This window comes from Mesoplodon bidens (assembly GCF_964165515.1).
Source record: "Mesoplodon bidens genome assembly, chromosome: 3".
In the NCBI taxonomy this organism is placed as follows: domain Eukaryota; kingdom Metazoa; phylum Chordata; class Mammalia; order Artiodactyla; family Ziphiidae; genus Mesoplodon; species Mesoplodon bidens.
Genome location: NC_138178.1, coordinates 150,679,124 through 150,700,864, shown reverse-complemented (window position 1 = coordinate 150,700,864; position 21,741 = coordinate 150,679,124). Strand labels below are relative to the sequence as shown.

General features: G+C 41.0%; 2 protein-coding genes across 6 annotated transcripts in view; one reads left to right on the top strand and one right to left on the bottom strand.

Moving 5' to 3' along the window:
* The window catches only part of FCF1 (FCF1 rRNA-processing protein), a 239,062-nt gene that overhangs the window by 25,435 nt on the left and 191,886 nt on the right, over window positions 1–21,741 (bottom strand). For 2 of the 3 annotated variants that reach the window (XM_081229452.1, XM_081229455.1), the window contains exon 1: window positions 16,325–16,328. The exons of the other annotated variant lie outside the window; for it this stretch is intronic. In XM_081229452.1, the coding sequence (XP_081085578.1) occupies window positions 16,325–16,326 (2 nt within the window). In that variant the 5' untranslated portion in view covers window positions 16,327–16,328. Of the gene's footprint in view, window positions 1–16,324; window positions 16,329–21,741 lie in introns of those variants that run through there. 3 annotated transcript variants of the gene reach the window in all.
* Window positions 1–21,741, top strand: part of AREL1 (apoptosis resistant E3 ubiquitin protein ligase 1) — a 42,809-nt gene that overhangs the window by 3,778 nt on the left and 17,290 nt on the right. For 2 of the 3 annotated variants that reach the window (XM_081229450.1, XM_081229449.1), the window contains exons 2-5: window positions 13,575–13,895; window positions 17,817–17,877; window positions 18,731–18,957; window positions 19,902–20,139. In XM_081229450.1, the coding sequence (XP_081085576.1) occupies window positions 17,862–17,877; window positions 18,731–18,957; window positions 19,902–20,139 (481 nt within the window). In that variant the 5' untranslated portion in view covers window positions 13,575–13,895; window positions 17,817–17,861. The remainder of the gene's footprint in view (window positions 1–13,574; window positions 13,896–17,816; window positions 17,878–18,730; window positions 18,958–19,901; window positions 20,140–21,741) is intronic. The other variant, XM_081229451.1, reaches the window with a different exon arrangement.

Sequence of the window (21,741 nt, the reverse complement as noted above, 5' to 3'; positions counted from 1 at the left end):
TTAAAAATACTAACAATAAAAAATTTAAAATTATTTATTTGTTTGTTTATTTATTTATTTGGCTGTGCTGGGTCTTTAGTTGCGGCACACAGATCTTTTGATTGTGGCATGCGAACTCAGTTGCGGCATGTGGGATCTAGTTCCCTGACCAGGGATCTAACCCGGGTGCCCACATTGGGAGCATGGAGTCTTAGCCACTGGACCACCAGGGAAGTCCCACAATAAACTTTATTAAAAGATTGAATGGTTTAGTAATGATTTTGAGATCCTTTCCTGCTTAGGTACTCTAAGATCTTATACAATATCCCTGTGTAGTTTCTACTTTCTCTTCCCAAGGCATATCCATCTATTTTTATCCTTTAACAAATGCTAGTTCCTTTTGAACTAGCCTTAAAGACAAAGTGAAATAAAACACTTTAAAAAGCATTTAAAATACATTTCTGTTTTGAAAAATTGGGATTGGCTTAAGTAGATGACCTGTCTTTATGCTTCTGATGTCTGCAAGGGCATCTGATTCCACTAGAACCATACAAGGAACATGAATTTGGTACCCCACATAACCCACCCAACAGACACTCAGCCCACTACTCATAGAAACCTACTAGCCATACTTAATTCTCTGTCTTTTTTTGGCACTTGTATAAGCTCCCATGTCCACCCCAAGAACTTTGACAAAGCAAGAGAAAACACAAGTGCTAGTAAAAGTAATTACATAGTAAAAGTTGCTTTTACATTTTAAAGTTCCTTAAATGCTAGCATATTGTGGATATAAAAGTGCAGAGGATTCTTTTGGTTAATCTCCCCACCTCCCTACCCCTAGCATCCATTTCCTCCTTCCTCCTAACAGATTTTTTTTGCATGTATTCACTTTCCTCCCTTGCAGCCACGTGCTTCAGGGAAAGCCAACCACATCTTCACGCCAAAGGATGGGGCTGGTTGGCTAAGAATAATTCCATCCGTCTCTACCAGTCTCTAATTTAGGAAAGAAAATGTAATTCAACCTTGGTCAGTGACGTGAGAGATTAAGTTTGCTGTAGGCTTCTGGAAAAGTCCTTCCTGTGTTTCATTTTATTTTCTATTCATTATTCTTTTTGATCAGAGATCAGGTAAAGATAATCTAAGAATATACAAAATACATTTTCTGTTGTGTCCCTTTGTTTTTATCCATAGATCCAGCCCAGGTTATTTTAAACCCCTGTCTTATCCACTTAGGGAAGTTTAACTCCAAGGATACCCCTTGGTGTATGTAGTGAAACTGTTAGGAAAACATGTAAAACTTCCCAAGTGTGATCTAGTTTTTCATATCTTGGTGAAGAAGGAAATCCAGCTGGGCTGCATAAATGTTTTATATCCATAGAAAAGGATCAAAAAGGTTTTGAAAAAACGTTTTAACCAAGCATTACCTAAACTGGGGCAGTGACTTGGGAGGCATGATCAGAATCCTAAGGGGGAGTGAGAATGTAAAGTGGGGAACCTTATGTACTTTTTTTTAAAACCAGATTTTACATTGGAATAATTTTAAGTTCATAGAAAAGGTGCAAAATAGTACAGCAAGTTCCTGTATACCTTTCACTCAGATCTCTCCCTGATGTTAATGTCTTACATAATCGCGGTACATTTTGTCACATCTAAGAAATTAACATTGGTATGACATTGGACTACAGACTTTATTTAGATTTCATAAAATTTTCCACTAATATCCTTTTTCTGTTCCAGGATACCACACTGCATTTAGATCATGTGTAATTTTGATAAATTAGGGTTTCCAGTGAGCTTTTTCTGTGCCATGTATGTGGTCCAATAATCCCCTCTGACCAGTGCTGAGGAGAGAAAGTCATTGGCCATGAGAATAAACAATACCACATAGGTAGTGTTTTGTAGCCTTTGATTCCCAGAGCACTGTTAATTCAGTGGGAGAGTTGGCTTTGCTCCCAGGAGAGTGGTGTGAAGTTTCCTGAGAAGCTTAAGAGCTGATCCTGATTGAAGGTCCCTTCCCAGCCTCCACTAACACTGTGTGTTCACCTCATAGATTTTACTATATGGAACTATCACCAATTATTTACTTGTCTGTCTTCTTTACTAGTTTGTTTCTAAGGGGTCAGGGACTATCTTATTTTGGAATCCTAAGCATCCAACATATTGCTTGGCATGTAATAGGTTCTTTTTTTAAAAATTTATTTAGTTTTGGCTGTGTTGGGTCTTCGTTGCTGTGTGCAGGCTTTCTCTAGTCGCGGTGAGCGGGGGCTACTCTTCTTGCGGTGCATGGGCTTCTCGTTGCTGTGGCTTCTCTTGTTGCAGAGCACGGGCTCTAGGCGCATGGGCTTCAGTGGTTGTGGCTCACGGGCTCTAGAGTGCAGGCTCAGTCAGTAGTTGTGGTGCACGGGCTTAGTTGCTCCGTGGCATGTGGGATCTTCCCACACCAGGGCTCGAACCCGTATCCCCTGCATTGGCAGGCAGACTCTCAACCACTGCGCCACCAGGGAAGCCCTGTAATAGGTTCTTAATACACATTTGAAGAAATTAATAAACCCTTGTTTGGTAACATTGATTATTAGGTCAACAGAAGTTTTGTTTTGAATACCATAAGTGTTGAGTTTCTCCTTCAAACTGAGCCATCTTAAGTTGTCATTTCTGCGGCTAGTTGAGTTTTTCTTCCCAGAATCTTAAACAAGGAACTATAAAGTATTCATTTAAGGTTGCTCTTTCTTCTGATTATATAAATAATTTATTTTCCTTAAAAAATAAGAGTAGAACTGAAAGTAATAGATGGTAGTAGAGTTAGAAATTGTGTTAGCTTTTGAGTATATGTGTGACAATTCCAGTTTCACCCCACTGGGCTGTAGATCTGGCTGTTTGCCTACTACTTCATGCACAGTTAATGAAATAAAAACTTCCTAGACTTATTGAGGGAGACGGCTTGTCAGATTCAGAGAATTAGTTTAAAATTTTTCCCGTTACAGCCAAGATTCAGTGGCCCAGGGTCACCTAAGCATAAAAGCTGCCATGGTATGGGAACACAGGGGCCTGTTCTAAATCTGTGGATCGGGCACAGTAGAGTCAGTTTGGTAAATAGAAAAAACATCAGGGTAGGAGGGAGTTGTAAATAAAGCTGCTATTTTCTTGATTTAGAGTAAAGACTGTGACAGGGACATAGAGCCAGTTTTCTATTTTGTTTTTCTCCAGACATCCCATGAAGTTACAAAATGAGCAATGATAATTTCTTGTTTCATTTCTCCCTGTTTTACTAACATTAGCTTTATATACCTTTCTCCTACTTCCTTTGAACTATTCTCTATTCCAGGGGGCATAGAATAGTTTTATATATACTATTCATTTAATTTTGAGTCTGAAGAACTCTGGATTATTTTACAAAGACTGATGTAATGGAATCCACGTTGAATTAAGAAATGTAGAATTACTTTTAAAAACAAGCATCAGGGGTCCAGAAATTTTATGTCATTTGAGGAGAACTGAGGGACTAAGATCTTGCCTACATTTAGAAATGCCGTTTATCGGATTGAAGAAGTGGAACATCTGTTAAAAGATAAAAATCTTACCAATTCTGAAATAGACTATAACTTAAATAGTGGTTGTTAATGTGGGAAGTTGATTTTGAAAGAAACAAAGGGTTAATAAAACTGTGTGACTAATTATGAGATAAATGGAATGCAGGTGTTTCTTTAAAAATCTTGCGAAAAACTTTGACAGTGTATTTCCCTGGTGGCACAGTGCTTAAGAATCCGCCCGCCAATCCAGGGGACACGGGCTTGAGCCCTGGTCCGGGAAGATCCCACGTGTCTCAGAGCAGCTAAGCCCGTGTGCCACAACTACTGAGCCTGCACTCTAGAGCCCCTGTGCCACAACTACAGAAGCCCGCGTGCCTAGAGCCTGTGCTCCGCAACAAAGAGTAGCCCCCGCTTGCCCCAGCGAGAGAAAACCTGCGTGCAGCAACAAAGACCCAACGCAGCCATAAATAAACAAACAAACAAACAAATAAATAAATAAAAATTTAAAGAAGACTTTGACGAGAGATTTTCTTATGCAAAACTTTTAGGTAAAACTTATAGAAGAATATCTTTGTGACGTTGTTAGGCAAAGATTTTTTTAAAGAAATAAGACACAAAAAAGCACAAACTATAAAAGGAAGAAAAAGATTAATAAGTTGGATTTCATCAAGTTAGGAAAATTAGAAACTTTTACTCTTTAAACAACTGTTAAGAAAATGAAAAGGCAAGCCACAGAAAATACTTGCCGAATGTATATCTAATAAAGGACTTGTATTCACAATTTATAAAGAACTCTTACAACTCAGTAGTAAGAAGACAGCTCAGTTTTTTAAAATGGCAGAAGATTTGGATACCAAAGAAGCTTTATAAATAGCCAACAGGCCCATGAAAAGATATTCAATATTGTTAGTCCTTAGGGAAATTAAAACCACAGTGAGATACCATTTCACACCTTTTAGAATGGGTAAAATTTAAAAGATTGATAATACCAAGCATAAGTGGGTATAGTAACTGGACCTCTCATACATTGCTGGTGGAAGTGCAAGGTGGTACAGCCACTTTGGAAAACAGTTTGGCAGTTTCTTGTAGATTAAATATATACTAACCACATGACCTAGCAATCCCACTCTTAGCTGTTTACCCAAGAGAAATGAAAACGTGTGTCCACATTACAATTGTACTTGAATGTGTACCCATAATAGCCCCAGCCTGGATAGAATGTCCTGTACTGGTGAATGGATAAACAAATTGTTGTACGTCCACATAATGGACGACTACTACCAGCAGTAAAGGGGAATGAACAACTGATACAAGTAATGGCATGTATGGAGCTCAAAAGTGTTACGTCACACACAAGACTACATTTTCTATGTGATGTCATTTCTATGGCATTCTGTAAAAGGCAAAAATATAGCAAAAGAAAGTACATCAGTGGTTGTGCAGGAGGGTGGAGGAGGGGGCTGACTGCAAAGGATCATGAGGGAACTTTTGGGGATGATGAAATGTTCTGTATCATGATTGCATTTTATATCATAACCTTATACAGTTGTCAAAACTCTTAATTGTGTGCTCTAAATTGGTGACTTACTAGATATAAATTATGCTTCAGTGAAACTAATTTTGACGAGATTTGACGAGATTTTTTTTTTAACCAGTGATTTATATAGGATTAGAGAATGGATTTAAATTAGTTTGGATCTGAATTTGGTATAGGCATTAAAATAATTTTGAAATAATAATATCACTGAACTAAGTTGCAAAGAGCTTACTAGTTATCAGTGTTGGGTCAAGTTGAGGTTAATATTATTAATGAAAATAGGTGGAAATAAAATACAAATTTTATTTGAAGAAGTTGCTAGATCAGAGAATGAGAGTTCCAAATAACTAAGGAAAAAAAACTTGAGGGCTGATTTTGAATTCCCCCTCTGGCCTAAATCTTTACTCGGTCTAATACAGTTGACCATCAATTTCTAGAAATAGTCACTTCGTTTTGCCTCCAATAAATTACTTTTATTGGGTGGACCAAAGAGTACCTTCGGTTTTTTAAGTAAAAATAAAAGACACAGTTTTCATTTTCACCACAAACTTTATTGAACAACATTTTCACCCTTTTGTTCCACTACCTTCTGCCATTTTTCAGGCCATTTCATAATTCCATCTTCCCAAAACTTTTTATCTTTTTTGAGCAAAGAACTGTTCCAGGTGCCTTTTACAGTCTTTCAGGGAATTGAAATTTTTTCCATTAAGAGAATTTTGTAAAGACTGAAATAAATGGAAATCTGAAGGTGCAATGTCTGGTGAATACAGCGGATGAATCAGAACTTCCCAGCCAAGCTCTAACAGCTTTTGCCTGGTCATCAAAGAGACATGCGGTCTTGCGTTATCCTGATGAAAGATTATGCATTTCCTGTTGACTAATTCTGTATGCTTTTTGTCGAGTGCTGCTTTCAGTTGGTCTAGTTGGGAGCAGTACTTGTTGGAATTAATCATTTGGTTTTCCGGAAGAAGCTTATAATAGAGGACTTCCTTCTAGTCCCACCATGTACGCAACATCACTTTCTTTGGATGAATTGGCCTTTCGTGTGGTTGGTGGTGGTTCATTTCGCTTGCCCCACCATCTCTTCCATTCCACTTTGTTGTACAGTATCCACTTTTCATTGCCTATCACAATTCGTTTTAAAAACGGAACGTTTTCGTTACGTTTCAGTAGAGAATTGCATGCAGAAATATGATCAAGAAGCTTTTTTTCTCTTAACTTACGTGGAACCCAAACATCAAAGTGATTCACATAACCAAACTAGTGCAAATGATTTTCAGTTCTTGACTTGGATATTTTGAGTATGTCGGTTACCTCCCGCGTGATATAACATTGATTGTTCTCAATTATTGTTTCAATTTGATTGCTATCAACTTCAATTGGTCTACCCGACCGTGGAGCATTATCCAGCAATAAATCTCCAGCCCGAAACTTTGCAAACTACTTTTTTTTTTTTTTTTTTGCGGTAGGCGGGCCTTTCACTGTTGTGGCCTCTCCCGTTGCGGAGCACAGGCTCCGGACGCACAGGCTCAGCGGCCATGGCTCACGGCCCAGCCGCTCCGCGGCATGTGGGATCTTCCCGGACCGGAGCATGAACCCGTGTCCCCTGCATCGGCAGGCGGACTCTCAACCACTGCGCCACCGGGGAAGCCCTGCAAGCTACTTTTGACACATTTGATTAGTCACAGCACCTTCTCCATACACTGCACAAATCTTTTTGTGCATTTCAGTTGCATTTTTATCTTTCTTGAAATAATAAAGAGTAATATGCCGAAAATGTTGCTTTTTTTCTTCCCTCTTCAATGTTAAAATGGCTACACAAAAATTCACCAATTTTGATAAGTCTCTTTTTAAATGCACACTGATAGGACAGCTGTCACATACAATCTAACCAAATGGTTTCGAATGAAGTTAAAGACAGCTAAGTGCTACTAGAGCCATCTTACAGAAAAAACCAAATGAACCTTTTGGACAACCCAATACAATTTTTCTCCTCTGAGTTTCTTCTCATTTTGATTTGCTAGCTCTTTTTGGGGGGCAAGGGCAGGGTATATTTAAAGTTGATCCCCTCAGGGTTCTATGATTAGTCTTTTTCTTGGTCTGCCTGCTTTCTCTGGCAGTCTTTTCCCATTCCCCATGTCTTTTAACTGCCCTCAGGATCCTGGTATCTATAGCTTCAGAGGCTGATTTCCACTCGTCTTGTGGATATACTCACCTGGATATCCTATAGACACTTTAAACTTAACATGTTCAGCTCTGCACTCATTACTTTCCTTACATACTTGCTCTGCCTCCTTAATTCTCTACCGTTATTCATCCAGGCTCCCGAGCATAGAAAATCCTGATCTGTCCTTGGCTTCTTGCTCTCCTTGATCTTTTCAGCCTTGCAGATCACCAATCTGTTGCTTCTAACAGAAATAAAGCATATGCTAGTCTCTCCCTCTCTACATCACAGCCAGTGCCTAGTAGCTCCCTTGGACCAGTATCCTCTTGTCTCTCAGCCATTGATCTGTCTTTCTCTTCAGAGTCTCTTTCAGCTTGCCCCCAGAGTTACTTCTTTTTAAATGTGTGATCCTCTTACTCCCTTAGTTAAAAAACATCTCCTGTGGTTTTGTTGTCGTTGTTGCTTAGAGTCTAATAAAATGAAGTCATATTCCTTTAAAATTACAAATTAAATATTTCTGAGCTCTCATTCTTCTTATCCCAAGAATGTCTTCCCCCCCCCCTTTTTGGAGGTTCTTCTTGATGCATCAGTATTCCTGGGTAAGAGGGTAGGCTCTGGAATCACACTGCCTGGTTCCTTCAGTTGTCAGCTTAGTGACTACAGACAAGTTATTTTAGCTCTCTGTACCTCTGTTTCCTCATTTCTAAAATATGCATAATAATATGGTTACCTTATATGGTTGCTGTGAGAGTTAAATGAGATAATATATGAAACACTCAAACAGTGCTGGCATATAGTAAGTTCTCAATGCAGGTGGATTCTTCTTTTTATCATTATACTTGAAAAAGAAATCCAGAAAGCTTAGTATTTTGGATTGTTGCTGTGGTTGTTTCCAAATGAGATTTCTCTGGATCTCTCATCTTTCCTGATGAGGAACGAATATAAATGAAAACTGTATAACTTGGCTGAACCAAGTTCCCTCAGGTACACTCTGTGCCATCTTCCTCATTTATTTGGGTTGAGCTGCTTGGGCACAAACCACCATCATAACCTGGCAACCCCACAGCTTGGTTTGCACATAAAGCCGTATCCCCCAGGGCTCTCGTGTGGTCCCAAGTCACCTGGGTCTAGTTGCCAGTCTCAGCTGGTCCTCCCTTCCCTTATATTCCAAGTCTTTCTCCCCAAGCGCAGCTGAATTCCTTTCTTTTCTCAGTGCATCTCCATTTTATATCTGAGGCAACTGAAGATAAGCTAAGTAGCTTGTCCAGGATTGCTTAGCTGTGAGATTCATGCTCTTGACCACTGCACTGTACTGTACTTAGAATCAGTCACCCTGGTTTGGCCCAGGTGGTTTTCTAAACACTTTGCTTTTGTAATGCTTAACTTTTTATCACTCTCTCTCCACTCAGTACTTTTACTTATGCTGCTGCTTCTACCTGGGATTGTGGTACTTTTTTTTTTCTTTCTGCCTGGCACATGCTTACTCATTCTTAAGTAATAGCCCCTTTGCCACTCATGTGAAGACTTCCCCACTCAGGCAAAGTTACTTCTCTCCTTCCTTTGTCCTCCACATATTGTTTTTTCCTCTTTTGTGGTACTTGCTACGTTGTATTGTCCAGCTCTCACATTGGACAGGGTTTGTGGAGGTTAAGAAAAGACCCCGTCTTATTTATTCCTGTGACCTTAGCTTTTAGCACACAGTCTGGCATGCCACAGATGCTCAACAAATATGAAATGAATGAAGAATGAATGATACAGAAGAACCTAAAGATGTTGGTGGTGAATTATAGTGAATTTGCTAAAACACAAAGTTTTAGCAAATAATTTGTTTTTATAATTTTATGCAGTGTTTCACAGAACTAACCCCCGAGGTTTTTTTGTTTTTTTTTTTTAATAATTCTACAACATTTCTATTGATTGATTGATTGACTGATTGATTGGCTGTGTTGGGTCTTCGTTTCTGTGCGAGGGCTTTCTTCAGTTGCGGCGAGCGGGGGCCACTCTTCATTGAGGTGCCCGGGCCTCTCACTATCGTGGCCTCTCTTGTTGTGGAGCACAGGCTCCAGACGCGCAGGCTCAGTAGTTGTGGCTCACGGGCCTGGTTGCTCCGCGGCATGTGGGATCTTCCCAGACCAGGGCTCGAACCCGTGCCCCCTGCACCGGCAGGCAGACTCTCAACCACTGCGCCACCAGGGAAGCCCAGCAAATAATTTTAAGCTAAGAGAAAATACAGATACCTAGGGATGGAGAAACATAGCAGAAAAAATAAAATGTGAGTATATGAAATGGGTGGTAATGGGGTAGTATATCAGCAGTTGAGGGGGGGTTGCAATGCTTTTCCAAATTTTCGGCTCAGGTACCTCTAATGGTAGAGGATCAGGAGCATGTAACCCTTTGGGGGCTGGGAACAGAGCCCCAAGGAGCCTTTCTGCCTCAACTACAAAATATATATGAACGTTTTGAACATACCCATGTTTTATCTTTAGAAATTCTTGCATATTTTGCATTCTATTTTATTATCTATGAGTTTGTTTTAACATGAAAATATTTTTTCTCCCCACTACCTCATCCTCTAATAACTAGACGCAGTGGGAACGTGTCCATTTATCCTCTGTCTTCTAGCACATTCTGGCATGCCCCAATGCCCACATCTGGGGAGCATGGAATGGGGTTATAGTCTAATACAGCAGCTTTCTACCTTTCTGTTTTGGGGGATAGTCTAGTCAGGAGTATTATGTCACGGAACCGAGGAGGGTGAGCTCATCTTGTTCTGACTAACGAGGCTGTTCCTGGAAGGCTGCAGTCAGTTGGAGGCACCTCATTACCAGATTGCTGGGGACCAGCTGGAGAGAGTTCACAGAAGACCCACAGGAATGATTAAGAGACTGGAGGGGCTGACAGATGAGGAATGGATAGAAATGAAAATTGCATAACTTGGCTGAACCAAGGTAGCAGGAATACACAACTGTGTAAATATCTCAAGAGTATAAACTTGTTGGGGGAAGGCGATCTTTTATGGTGGGATTTTGGGGTGGGGAGAATAAACCAAGGGTGAAATTAAGCAAAGGAAAATATAAACTAATAATCTAAAGTGTCTGTTGGTACACTTTGTTTCTTGGAACCTCCTTAGTTGGACCACTCTAACTTGTGGGCCTTTTGCTAATTGAATGATTTGTTTTTTTAAGTTTGACTTCCATGGACTTGCGGCTGGTGCTTCTCTGTGTAGAGAACGCTGGAGACTACATCTTAACAAAGCGAACGTCTTTCTTTTGTCCTGTCTTGTTTTGTGGGACTCAGTGGTTGATATTTGGAACTCCTATGTGTTGCCACTATCTCTTTATGCACCAGAATTCTGAAGTGGACTTTCACATAGTTTTCTTTTTTTAATTAATTTTTATTGGAGTATAATTGATTTACAATGTTGTGTTAGTTTCTACTGTACAGCAAAGTGAATCAGTTATACATATACATATATCCACTCTTTTTTAGATTCTTTTCCCATATAGGTCATTACAGAGTACTGAGTAGAGTTCCCTGTGCTATACAGTAGGTCACAGCTTTTTAGAATAGCATTGTAAAAGTAGAAACTCAGTATGTATTGTAGTAACTTTAGAAACCCAGATACAGTATTTGGTCCCTGAGGTACTGGTTGGTTTTAGGAAATTATAGCCTTGATGAAATCCAAGCATGATTGTATGAAACACATACTTGGGAAATGATTGTATGAAATTCCTATTTGGAGTATGGAAGGCATAAAACTTTTAAATAACAGTTGAAATTAGCCAGGAGCAACATTTGCATAATGTTGCCAGTTTTATAGCCCTTTTCCTAAGAAGGGGTAGTAGAACTGGAAGAAAGTGATTTTTATGCTTTTTTGTTATATAAAAATGAGTTCATTTATACAGCACATTTATGTACCTTTAAGACTAAGTCATCTATACCAGAGATTGGTAAACTTTTTTTTGTAGACGGTCAGATAGGAAAGCTTTGTAGGCCATACATCTCTGCTGCAACTACTCAACTCTGTGTTGTAGTTCAAAGGCAGTCAAAGGCAAAATGTAAATGAATAAACTTGGCTGTGTTTATTCTTCTTTTACAAAACTTTTTTTTTTTTAAGCAAAAACCGGTAGCTGTCTGGATTTGGCCTGCAGGCTGTAGTTTGCCAACTCCTCCTGCAGTAGACCCTTGCTCCTGAAAGTGTGGTCTGCAGACCAGCAGCATCAACATTACCTATGAACCTGTTAGAGATGCAGAATATTGGGTCCCTTCTCAGCTGACTGCTCTAGAGTCTAGACCATGTTTCCTGAACTTTAACATGCATAGAAATCACCTGGGGAGCTTGTAAAAATATGGACTCTGAGGACTTCCCTGGTGGCGTAGTGGTTAAGAATCCGCCTGCCAATGCAGGGACACGGGTTCAATCCCTGGTCTGGAAGATCCCACATGCCACAGAGCAACTAAGCCCGTGTGCCACAACTACTGAGCCTGCGCTCTAGAGCCGAGAGCCACAACTACTGAGCCCATGTGACACAACTACTGAAGCCCTCGCGCCTGGGCCTGTGCTCTGCAGCAAGAGAAGCCACCGCAGTGAGAAGCCTGCGCACTGCAATGAAGAGTAGCCCCAGCTCACCTCAACTAGAGAAAGCCCGCGTGCAGCAACGAAGACCAAGCGCAGCCTAAGTAAACAAACAAACAAACAAAATATTGTTTCCTTATTTTAAAAAAAAGGGTAACTTGCCTTTTTAGGGAGAAAAAAAGAGTATTTAGAAACTTTTTATGTGTTCGTGCATCATTAAGAATTTGGGGGACTTCCCTGGTGGTCCAGTGGTTAAGACTCTGTGCTTCCACTGCAGGGGGCACAGGTTTGATCCATCCTGTATGCCGTGTGGCACAGCCAAAAAAAAAGAATTTGGAAAATCCTAAAAGGTACAGGTAGAAAATAAAAATGTCTATACTTCAAAACGCCTAGAGATGACCACATTTTTTTATGTTGCTCCTTCCAGTCTTCTGTATGTAATATAATATTTAAAAAATTGGGCTCATGATATGTAAATAATTTTGTGCTTGCTTTTTCATTTAACATTTTATTTGTGAGTGATTCACTGTGATATTCCTTTAAAGTGTAATTTTTTTAACGCTTATATAGCATTCTAATGGATCTCTTATAGTTTATGCAGTTCTTCTCTTGTTTGTGGCTCCTTTAAACTGGTTCCGATTGCTAGTTGACCCAGGTTTTGGCTGATGTACTTGGCAAGTCTATCACCATATTTTAAAAGAATTACACATACTTATTTATTTTTAATTATAAAAGTTTGATAACTTGTTTGATCTGGTGGCTTTCACCCATTCTGTTCTTCTGGTCTTGTTAGCATTTTGTGTTTTCTTTTTTGGTCTCCCATGATAGAGAGGCAGTAGAGTGGTCATCAGAAGCATGGAGTCTGAGTCCAGGTTGTCTGGGTTTGACTCAACTCTACTGTGTACTGTGCGTAATCTTGAGAAAGTGTCTTGAGAAAATGCCTCAGTTTCCTCATCTGTAGAATAGGGATAATTGTATCTGTATCTTAGGGTTGTGAGTTAATACATATGAGGCACTGAGAACAGTTCTTGCCATGTGGAAAGGGACTGTCTCTTTTCATTTAGTGATCAGTAGTTTCTTCTCATGTGTTCTATGGTGGCTGTTCTCGCCAGAAACCCCTTTCTGCTACATTTAGTTCATGAATATCTTTGAGTTACAGACTGACTTTACTGAACTTTGTTACTCAGTGACTTTATCTTGAATGTTCACAAAAATTTTCCCCTTACTCCCAGTAGCAAATTTTACTGTTTTAAAGATGAAGTCAGTATTGTTTAACCCTGTCTTGGAAATGCATACATGGGCACAAAGGGAGCAGACTGCATAGGCTGATTGATTGGGTTTTAAAGCTCTTTGGTGGTTTCCCCTTTCCAGCTGAGTATTATCTTGATTCCTTATCAGGGCATACAAGGCCCTCTGCAGCCAAGCCCTGCCTGTGCTCTCCTTTCATTTCTCTTCACCTTGTTCCCAGCCCCATTAAAGTGAAACTGGGTGTGTGGTCAGGACGAGGCTCACTCTCAATCTGTGCTCTACCCTGCATCTACTGAAGGGTTGGAATCCACTGAAGTGCTGGAGCTCTCTTCTGGGGAGTGACACAGCTAAGCCCGTGAGATCACCACTTGGCTTTTCTTGTGGACTTTTAATTGGGAAAACTTGGTCAGAGATTACCTGCCCTTGGTTATTTTTAGTGCCACAGGGTTTCCATTGTCTATTCTATACCTCCTCTTTGTTGTTTTCTGGCGGTTCTCTTCGAGAGATAAAAACCTATTCTACCGACTCTTTTTTTCTTTGTAGCGTAGGATCCTGGGACAGCAGAACAGATGCACCCTTTGGCAGCCAATCGCGCCCCACACTAGAGAGAAGTCCGGGGATGTTACATTTGGGGATTAGATTTCTCCACCGTGGAATTCATGCAGTTCGTTCCAGAAACATTGACCCTCTGCTTCTGTGACACACCCTCGCTGAAGGTCTGATGGACAGACACTTTCTCTTGACCTTGCAGCTGTTTTCTTTCATGTGGAAGTTGGAAGACAAGGTGAAAGTGGCCAAAAGTTACCTGCTTTGGTGGATAGGTGTGCTTCCCTTGGTTCTCAGAACATGGGCCCTCGTTTAAAGGTAAGGTGACAAGACTAGTTAAGATTTACTTATTATTGGGATGTAGAACATGGACTCAAGTGACCAGTTTCTAAGCCCTCTCAGCAGGGGATAGCATTGACGTGCACAGCTGCAGTTGGAATTGACTTTGCTCCCAGCAGAGCAAATTTGAGTATGAAGAAATCAATTCTCCATTTCTGGGAATAGACTTTTTCACAACCAATCTTCAATGTTAGGGCTAAAATTTATTTGATATTGTAATTATAAATCTTCTACTAAAAAAAAAAAGGCAAAGAGTTTTAGAATATGTATGTCAATCAACTTTCTAACACTCCCTTGAGACATTTCCCCTTTCCCTTTTTTGTAGGTAATGTGAGCCAAAGTTCTGTAGTTATTAAGCAACTTGCCCGGGATCTTTTAGTAAGCAAGTGATATTTCTGCATTAGATAATTGGTACTACATTCCATTTTCCTTTGTAATGCTTTATTTTTATTTCAAAAGATTTTAAAAGGGGCCGTAAGCATTTGTCTTTCTAATTTTATCCTCGGTAAGATTGGGTAATGCTTTTCGCACTTTCTTTTACCAGTTTCTTAAATCTTTTCTCTTCCTAAATACTTCATTATCCCTATGACTCCATTCTTTTTCATGATTCACTGTTATATGAGGTTAAGAACACTGGGCTTCAGAGTTAGACAGGCTTGAGTCACTTAACCTGCTGGGAGATGTCCAGCAAGTCAACTTCTCTAAGCCTAGGGTTTTTTTTTTTTTTTTTCCCAAGTCTCTAAAATAAGAATAATAATGCTTATTTACCAAGTTGTATTGGTGACAATTACTTGGGCTAACGTGTAAAACACCTAGTACATTGTTTGGCCTGTGGTAAGTGGCTCAATAAGGGGGTTGTAAGTTATGGGTTTACTACTGTGAGGTGGGGTGGGAGCAGAGGGCAGAGAAGGCACGGCAGGTACAGTGAGAGGACAGAAAATGCCTACAGAAGAGGTGGATCTGGAATAAAAGTGATTTGAGGGGTCACCCTAAAAGGAAACCCTGTAGTCCAAGACAAAGGCATGGAAGCTTTGTGACGGCATCCAGAAAGGAGGAAAATGCAGAAGGAAGGCAAGTTTAGAATGTGACCATGGGTAAAATTGAGAGATGGGTAAGTATTGCTGGGGAGTTTTTTGGAGAGGTATCATAGAGAAGTGGGACGGCTTATAAAGGTCACATCAATGAGTGATGAATTGACAGAGCTAACTCCCTGATCACAAGGAGGCTCCACAGAGAAGAGAGGAGAGTTTGGGAAAAAGTATCAATTGGTATGCTGAGTTTTAAATAATAAAGGGAATTGGAGTAGAAATGTAGAATTGGCCTTTTGGAAAAGGTCTAGGTGATCTAGATCAGTGGTGATGATTTGGTTGAGTGACAAGTGAATGGGGAAAAAATGGACCAGGACTTAACAAGGTCAAGTTCATTATTATCAGCCACGAGGCCCAAGACTATGGCTGTTCCACACTGTTCCCCCAGTACCTGGCATAGTAAGTAGGTACTCAGTATTTGTTGGATGAGTTATTTTAGTATTAATTTTTTAACCCTTCATTATAAAAGTTTTCAGACATAAAATTAGAAAAGTTTAAAGAACTCCCACATAGGCAGAGATTTTAAGTATGGTAAGAGAAGCCTTGCCCTTTCTAGTTCTGATGCATTTCTCATTGAATGAAGTGGGGACCAATAGAGAGGTTCCCTCAGTTTCTTACTGGCTCTGAAACAAAGGAGTAGTGATGCTGCTACTACTACTGATAATAATTATAATAATAATTAAAACTGAGAACTCACTGTGTGCCAGCCACCATCCTAGGCTGTTTACATGTGTTAACTCTTTTCATCCTCACAACACCCCAGTGAGGTACACACAGATATTAGCCCCATTTGATGGATAGGGAAACTGGCAGATTATAGAGAGATTAAATAAGTTGTCTGTGGTTACCCTGTGAGTGGCAGAGAACGGATTTGAACCCAGGTAGTCTAGCTCTAGTCTAGTCATGCCCTCATCTTCTATATTATTCTCTTTGCTCTACTGCTTGATTTGAGAGTCCTGATGGCTGTGGAGAGTTATATTGAAGTCTTATCACACTAAAGGAGATGGTGTCGTAGAAATTATTAAACTTCATCTCTTTTTACGGCCATGAGAATTCTGAAGCTTAGACAGGTCACACAGTTGCAGCCCTGGAACTGGTCTCCAGGCTCTGACTTACTGCTTGTCAGCTGCCTCTCACAGAAAAGGTTGTTGTGGTTGTCAGAGACAGTACCTAGGAATTTTCCCAGCCCTCATGATGTGTGCCATAAATTGAGCATTGCTCCATTCCTCTAAGGAGTATGAGACTGAAGACCACAAGTCTGTAACATCACCTACACATACTTCATTTTCTACTGAGTGCTGTAACTTTGCTGAGGGCTAAATGTTCACGTCCAGGATCAGATTGAATGACGTCCAACTGAGGGAGTATTTAAGACGATTAAACTGCTGGGTTTGGTTCCACCCGGTCACCTAGTATATCCTGTAAGGCACAGAGAGTTGCTTTTTGAGAGGTCATAGCAGCTGTTCAGCATAGGGTCCCAGGAGAGGAGATTCTTGTTTGGGAAGGAAGCTCACTAGTCGTGATCTCAAATATTGAGCTAGTATATTGTCCTCTGTAACAGACCCTTTGGAGAGCAGCTTAATTCACGTGTCTCGACAGTGCTCATGTTCCCTGTGTGGATTTCCTTTCTGGTAGGACTTTGGACACCAGTCTAAATAGGGATTTCTATGAAACTTGACATGGTCATTCCTCAAATTACCTACTCCCTATGGATTCCGTTGGATATATTGTTATCAAAGGATCTAATGGCCATTTTTGGTCACTCTTTCTCTTAAATTTTCCCAGCATAATGAGACATAAAAGCACACTTGGTTGGAAAAAAAAAAAAGTTGTTTTGGTCCCTCCCAAATCTGAGCATAGAAATTTTCAGCTGTCTTGTCTCTAAGTTATATATTAGTGCTGATAAAAGGTGCTGGGTTGAGATAACATTGATAACCTTAATGTATATTGACTTGAAAAGAAAGAATGAATTTAGTGCATTGTGGGTTGGAGAGCATGTACAGTCTATGCTAAGGTCAAAACTCAGTGATAAGATAGGAATGTCAGTGTGCATTGCATTTTTCCTTGGCAGTACCGTGGGTGGTTCAAATGAGTAATAAGATTGAAGTCTTATTCTGGAGATAAGTCTAATAGCAGTGGAAGTTTTCCCTCAGACTCTGGCCCCTATTTGAGTTGTTCTGACTTTGGCAGGCATCACTTAGGATGAGAAGTACAGTCTCCTCCTTTGCTTCCTTCCTCTCCTTGGCCTCTCTGCTGAGCTCATCTTCCACAGGGCCCATTAGTTTGTCTGATTGGTAACAGCAAAAGAAAATGGTTTCTCTTACATGCCCATTGCTTATTATTAGGATGACCCAGAGTTCATTTTAATTACATAATGCCAACATGATGATAATAATCCTTTTAAACATTTTATATAACTATTTCTACGTAGATGAATTACTTCCAGAAGGCAAACATAAGGGGAAAGTGACTCCATTATCTTCCTTGCCTGTGTAAATTAGTACCACTTTGCATGGGGAGGTAAACTGTCTTGGGGCCCTGGATCCAAGAAGATGAAAGCCATGCTATTACATTTTGTAATTAGAAGTGGCTGTTTGTGGTATTCCTAGGGTGGTTGGTAGACTGGAAGTCTTTAGGGGGAATGATGGTCTCTCTTTCTCTGAAATGTTGTAGGGCACCTGTCAAGCTAGAGAGAGAGCAGGGATAGTAAGGCTGGAGATGGTAGGCTCAAGCCACATGCTCTGCTTTGTCTCTCTCTGAGACAGCTGTAAGGAAGAGTTAGAGGAAAAACTAAACAAGTTTTCTTTTGCAGCTGCAGCTGTGATCCTCGGCTGTCTGTTGGCATTGAAGGGACCTGATGTTTTACGTTATTGGTACGTTATAGAAAGAGCTCTCTCTTATTTCTTTGTTAGGGTTGCTTATATCATTTTTTGCCTCCTTACCTCCCCCTTTCTCCTTGAAAATAGACTTAGCAGTATTTCCAGGCATGCCAGAATGTACCTTCACAGAGTTGGCAGTGGAATTCATTCATTTGAGAAATATTTATTGAGTAATTATGGCCAGTGCCAGATGCTGTTTCCTGTTGAGTCAAAGTCGAATAAGGCAAAAATCTGCCTCCATGGAGTTCCTAACATGAAGGGGGAGAAAAGTTATAATAGATGAATGAATGCACGGGCGTTTGAGGGAGCCCAGAAGAAGGAACCTCTAACTGTGGCAGGGATTTGGGAGGGCTTTTGCCAAGTGACCAAGGAAGGGCAAGGCTTCCAAATGGAGAGAGTAGAGTGCGCATTCTTTTTACTATGTTAGGACCCCAGTACGTGACGGGAGGTTGGGGGTAGGCATCGTATGTGGACCATGGTGTAGAACAAGGGTTGGTAATCTTTTTCTGTAAAGGGCCAAAGAGTAGTAAATATTTTCAGCTTCCCAGGCCATACAGTCTCTGTCACAGCTACTGAACTCTGCGGCTTTAGGGCAAAAGCAGCCCTAGACAACAGTAAATAAGTGGGTGGGGCTGTGTTTCAGTAGAATTTTATTTACAAAAACAGGCAGTGGGTGGGATTTGGTCCGAGGACCCTGCTATGGAAGTTCCTCTCTTCACCGACAGAGGTAGTGACCCAGTAGAGGGTGTCTTTGGAATTCTTGCTTGACAGATGTCTGGCCTGTTCCACGGTGAGAAGCTGTAATGTGTAACTGGCGGGTGGTGTGTGTGTTCTCTCTTTTACATAGGTGGCATCACGGTGTCTGTGGTTGCATTCTTCTTCACAATTAAGTTCCTCTTTGAGCTTGCCGCACGTGTAGTCAGCTTCCTCCAGAATGAGGACCGAGAACGCCGAGGGGACCGGACTATATATGACTACGTGCGGGGAAATTACCTGGATCCCCGGTCTTGCAAAGTCTCCTGGGATTGGAAGGACCCGTATGAGGTGGGCCACAGCATGGCCTTCCGAGTGCATGTAAGGGAATGTTTCTGTCTCCGTACTCACTGGGGTTTCTGAGTCAGTTGCCTTCCAGAATCCAGTTCAGTCTGTTGGTGGTGCTGGCCTGAAACGTTCATGTTCTCCAACACCTCCCCACCCCCACCCCCCAGGAACTTGGGAATTGTGGGCATCTGAAGAGTCACACATTTCTCTATCGTTTTGGTTTAATAGGTGCTTAGCTTGGAAGAAGTATAAAGCTTAATGTTACATTTTCAAAATGAGAAGAATATTGCTGAAAAGAGTAGGTGTTACAGATTAGGGGTTGGCAAACCATGGCCCAAGGGCCAAATCAGGCCCACTTCCTGCTTCTATAAATACAGACTTACTGGAACACAGCCGCACCTATTCATCTTCCTGTACTGCCTATGGATGCTTTCACGTTTGAAGAGTTAACCACAGTTGAGTAACTAACTGTGTATGACCCGCATACCAACAGCATTACTCTCTGGCCCTCTGCAGAAAGTTTGCTGCCCCCTGCAATGGCTTCTCCACTGCAGCCTTGTGCTTAGCTCCATAGTCTGAACCCCACTAGCCCTGCCTAGTGCTTTTGTTCACTCAGTGCCAGTGGTACCCACTGACTTACCTTTACGTTTGGGTTAGCAGTGATAATATAATAAAAAAAAAAGGGGCAAGTAAGACAGGGTAGGCAGCATCTGTGGTTCAGAAGTGTCAAGTTGAAATGGACTCAATGGCGTATTTTACCTGTTTCCTCAGAATACATTAAGAATTTGTTTGTAACTTAACGGTTTTCTTTGAAGCACTGAGAGAATTTGTTCCCTCTTGTGTGAGCAGGACTGTAGGAGTGGGTGGATACAGGGATTTACCAGTCACCTCCTCCCTCCCCACACTCTCTCAGGTAACACAAGAAACGATTTTCTCCCCCTGCTCGATAATGGGTGTCCCTCTTCTCTCCACCACAGTTATTCTATAAGAACGGGCAGCCCTTTCCCGCACATCGGCCCGTAGGACTAAGAGTTCACATCTCTCATGTTGAGCTAGCAGTGGAAATTCCAGTGACCCAGGAAGTCCTGCAGGAGCCCAGTTCCAACGTGGTCAAGGTGGCCTTCACTGTGCGCAGGGCTGGGCGGTACGAAATCTCAGTGAAGCTTGGTGGATTAAACGTGGCCTATAGTCCCTACTACAAGATTTTTCAGCCTGGTAGGTTGTTTTTTCTTTCTTTCTCTCCCTCCATTCCTTTCTTCCTTTTTCTTTTCCTTTCTTCTTCTTCTTTTCTTAAACAGTGCCTTTGTTGAGATTTAATTCACATGCTATATAATTCATACATTTAAAATACACAATTTAGTGGTTTTAAAAATTTGTAGACTTGTATAACCATCACCACAGTCAATTTTAGAACATTTTCATCATCACCCCATCACCCTGTACCCAGGTCACTCCATATTTTCCCCAAATCCCTTCTCCCTAGGTAACCACTGATCTGCCTCTGTGGATTTGCATACTCTGGGTACTACTCTACCATTTACATTGCATAAAAGCGTGATCATAACATATGTGGCCGTTTGTGACTGGCTTGTTGCACTTAGCATAATGCTTTTGAGGTTTGTCCATGCTATAGCATGAATCAGTACCTCATTTCTTTTATTGATAAATAATATTACATTATATGGATATGCCACATTTTATTTATCCATTCATCAGTTGATGGACATTTGGGTCGTTTTCGCTTTTGACTACCATGAATAATGCTGATGTGAACATTTGTGTACAGTTTTTGTGTGCACATATGTTTTCATTTCTCTAGGAGTGGAATTGCTGTGTCCTCAGCCGGGTAAGTTCTTAAGGGGTAAGGGTGCCAGAATAGACCAAAGGTAAAGTCTTCTGATTTTTGAAACCTTTTCAAGTAAAAGCACCCTAATCCTACCCTTGCTGCCAGTATGTGTTTTACTTCTTACTGAAGAGTGTCTGCCCAGGCTTCTAGCATCTTAAGAACTGAGGCCTCTGTCTCAACTTTTTTTACCCCCTTGTGGTCCTTTGTGCCAGACGATAGATGTTCATGGGCTTTAAAGCCTAAAAGTATAATCTCTGACTCCTGGTTCTACAACATACCATTTAGTGTGCTGAGACCCTGGCTGCCCTGTTTGCCCTGCCTTGGCTTCCTTTTGACGGTGTCATTAGATACTAGCCAGGTTGGTGTCCACTTTGGGAGTCAAACCATAACAAGAGGGGCCTTGAGAAGATTTGCATATGTTTGCATGAAAGGTCCTCAGTTTTCTTTCTCTTATAACAGAGGAAGCCTCCGGACAAGGTGGCTCCCAAGCCTTCTCCCTCTCCAGGTATTTCCTCCTTTGCTTCAGTGACTCACTCACAGGCTCCTTTCCACACGAATTAGCATCACCTTGCCTCCTGCCGCCAGTGGAGAACAGTTCATATCCTTATAATGTGTACCAGCCCTTTTCTTTTTAAACTAAAACTGAACTATTTATTTTGACATGACTGTAGATTCTCCTACAGTTGTAAGAGATAATACAGAGAGATGCTCTGTACCTTGACCCACTTTTCCCAGTGGTGACATCTTACAGAACTAAAGTACAGTATCACAGCCAGGTTATTGACATGGATGCAGTCAAGACACAGAACATTTCCATCACCGCAAAGATCCTTCATGTTGCCTTTTGACAGCCACACCCACTTTCCCTCCCTCACCCACCTGTTTTTTAACCCCTGGCAGCCCACTAATCTGTGCTCCATTTCTGTAATTTTGCCATTTCAAGAATATTATATAAATGGGATCATAACAAT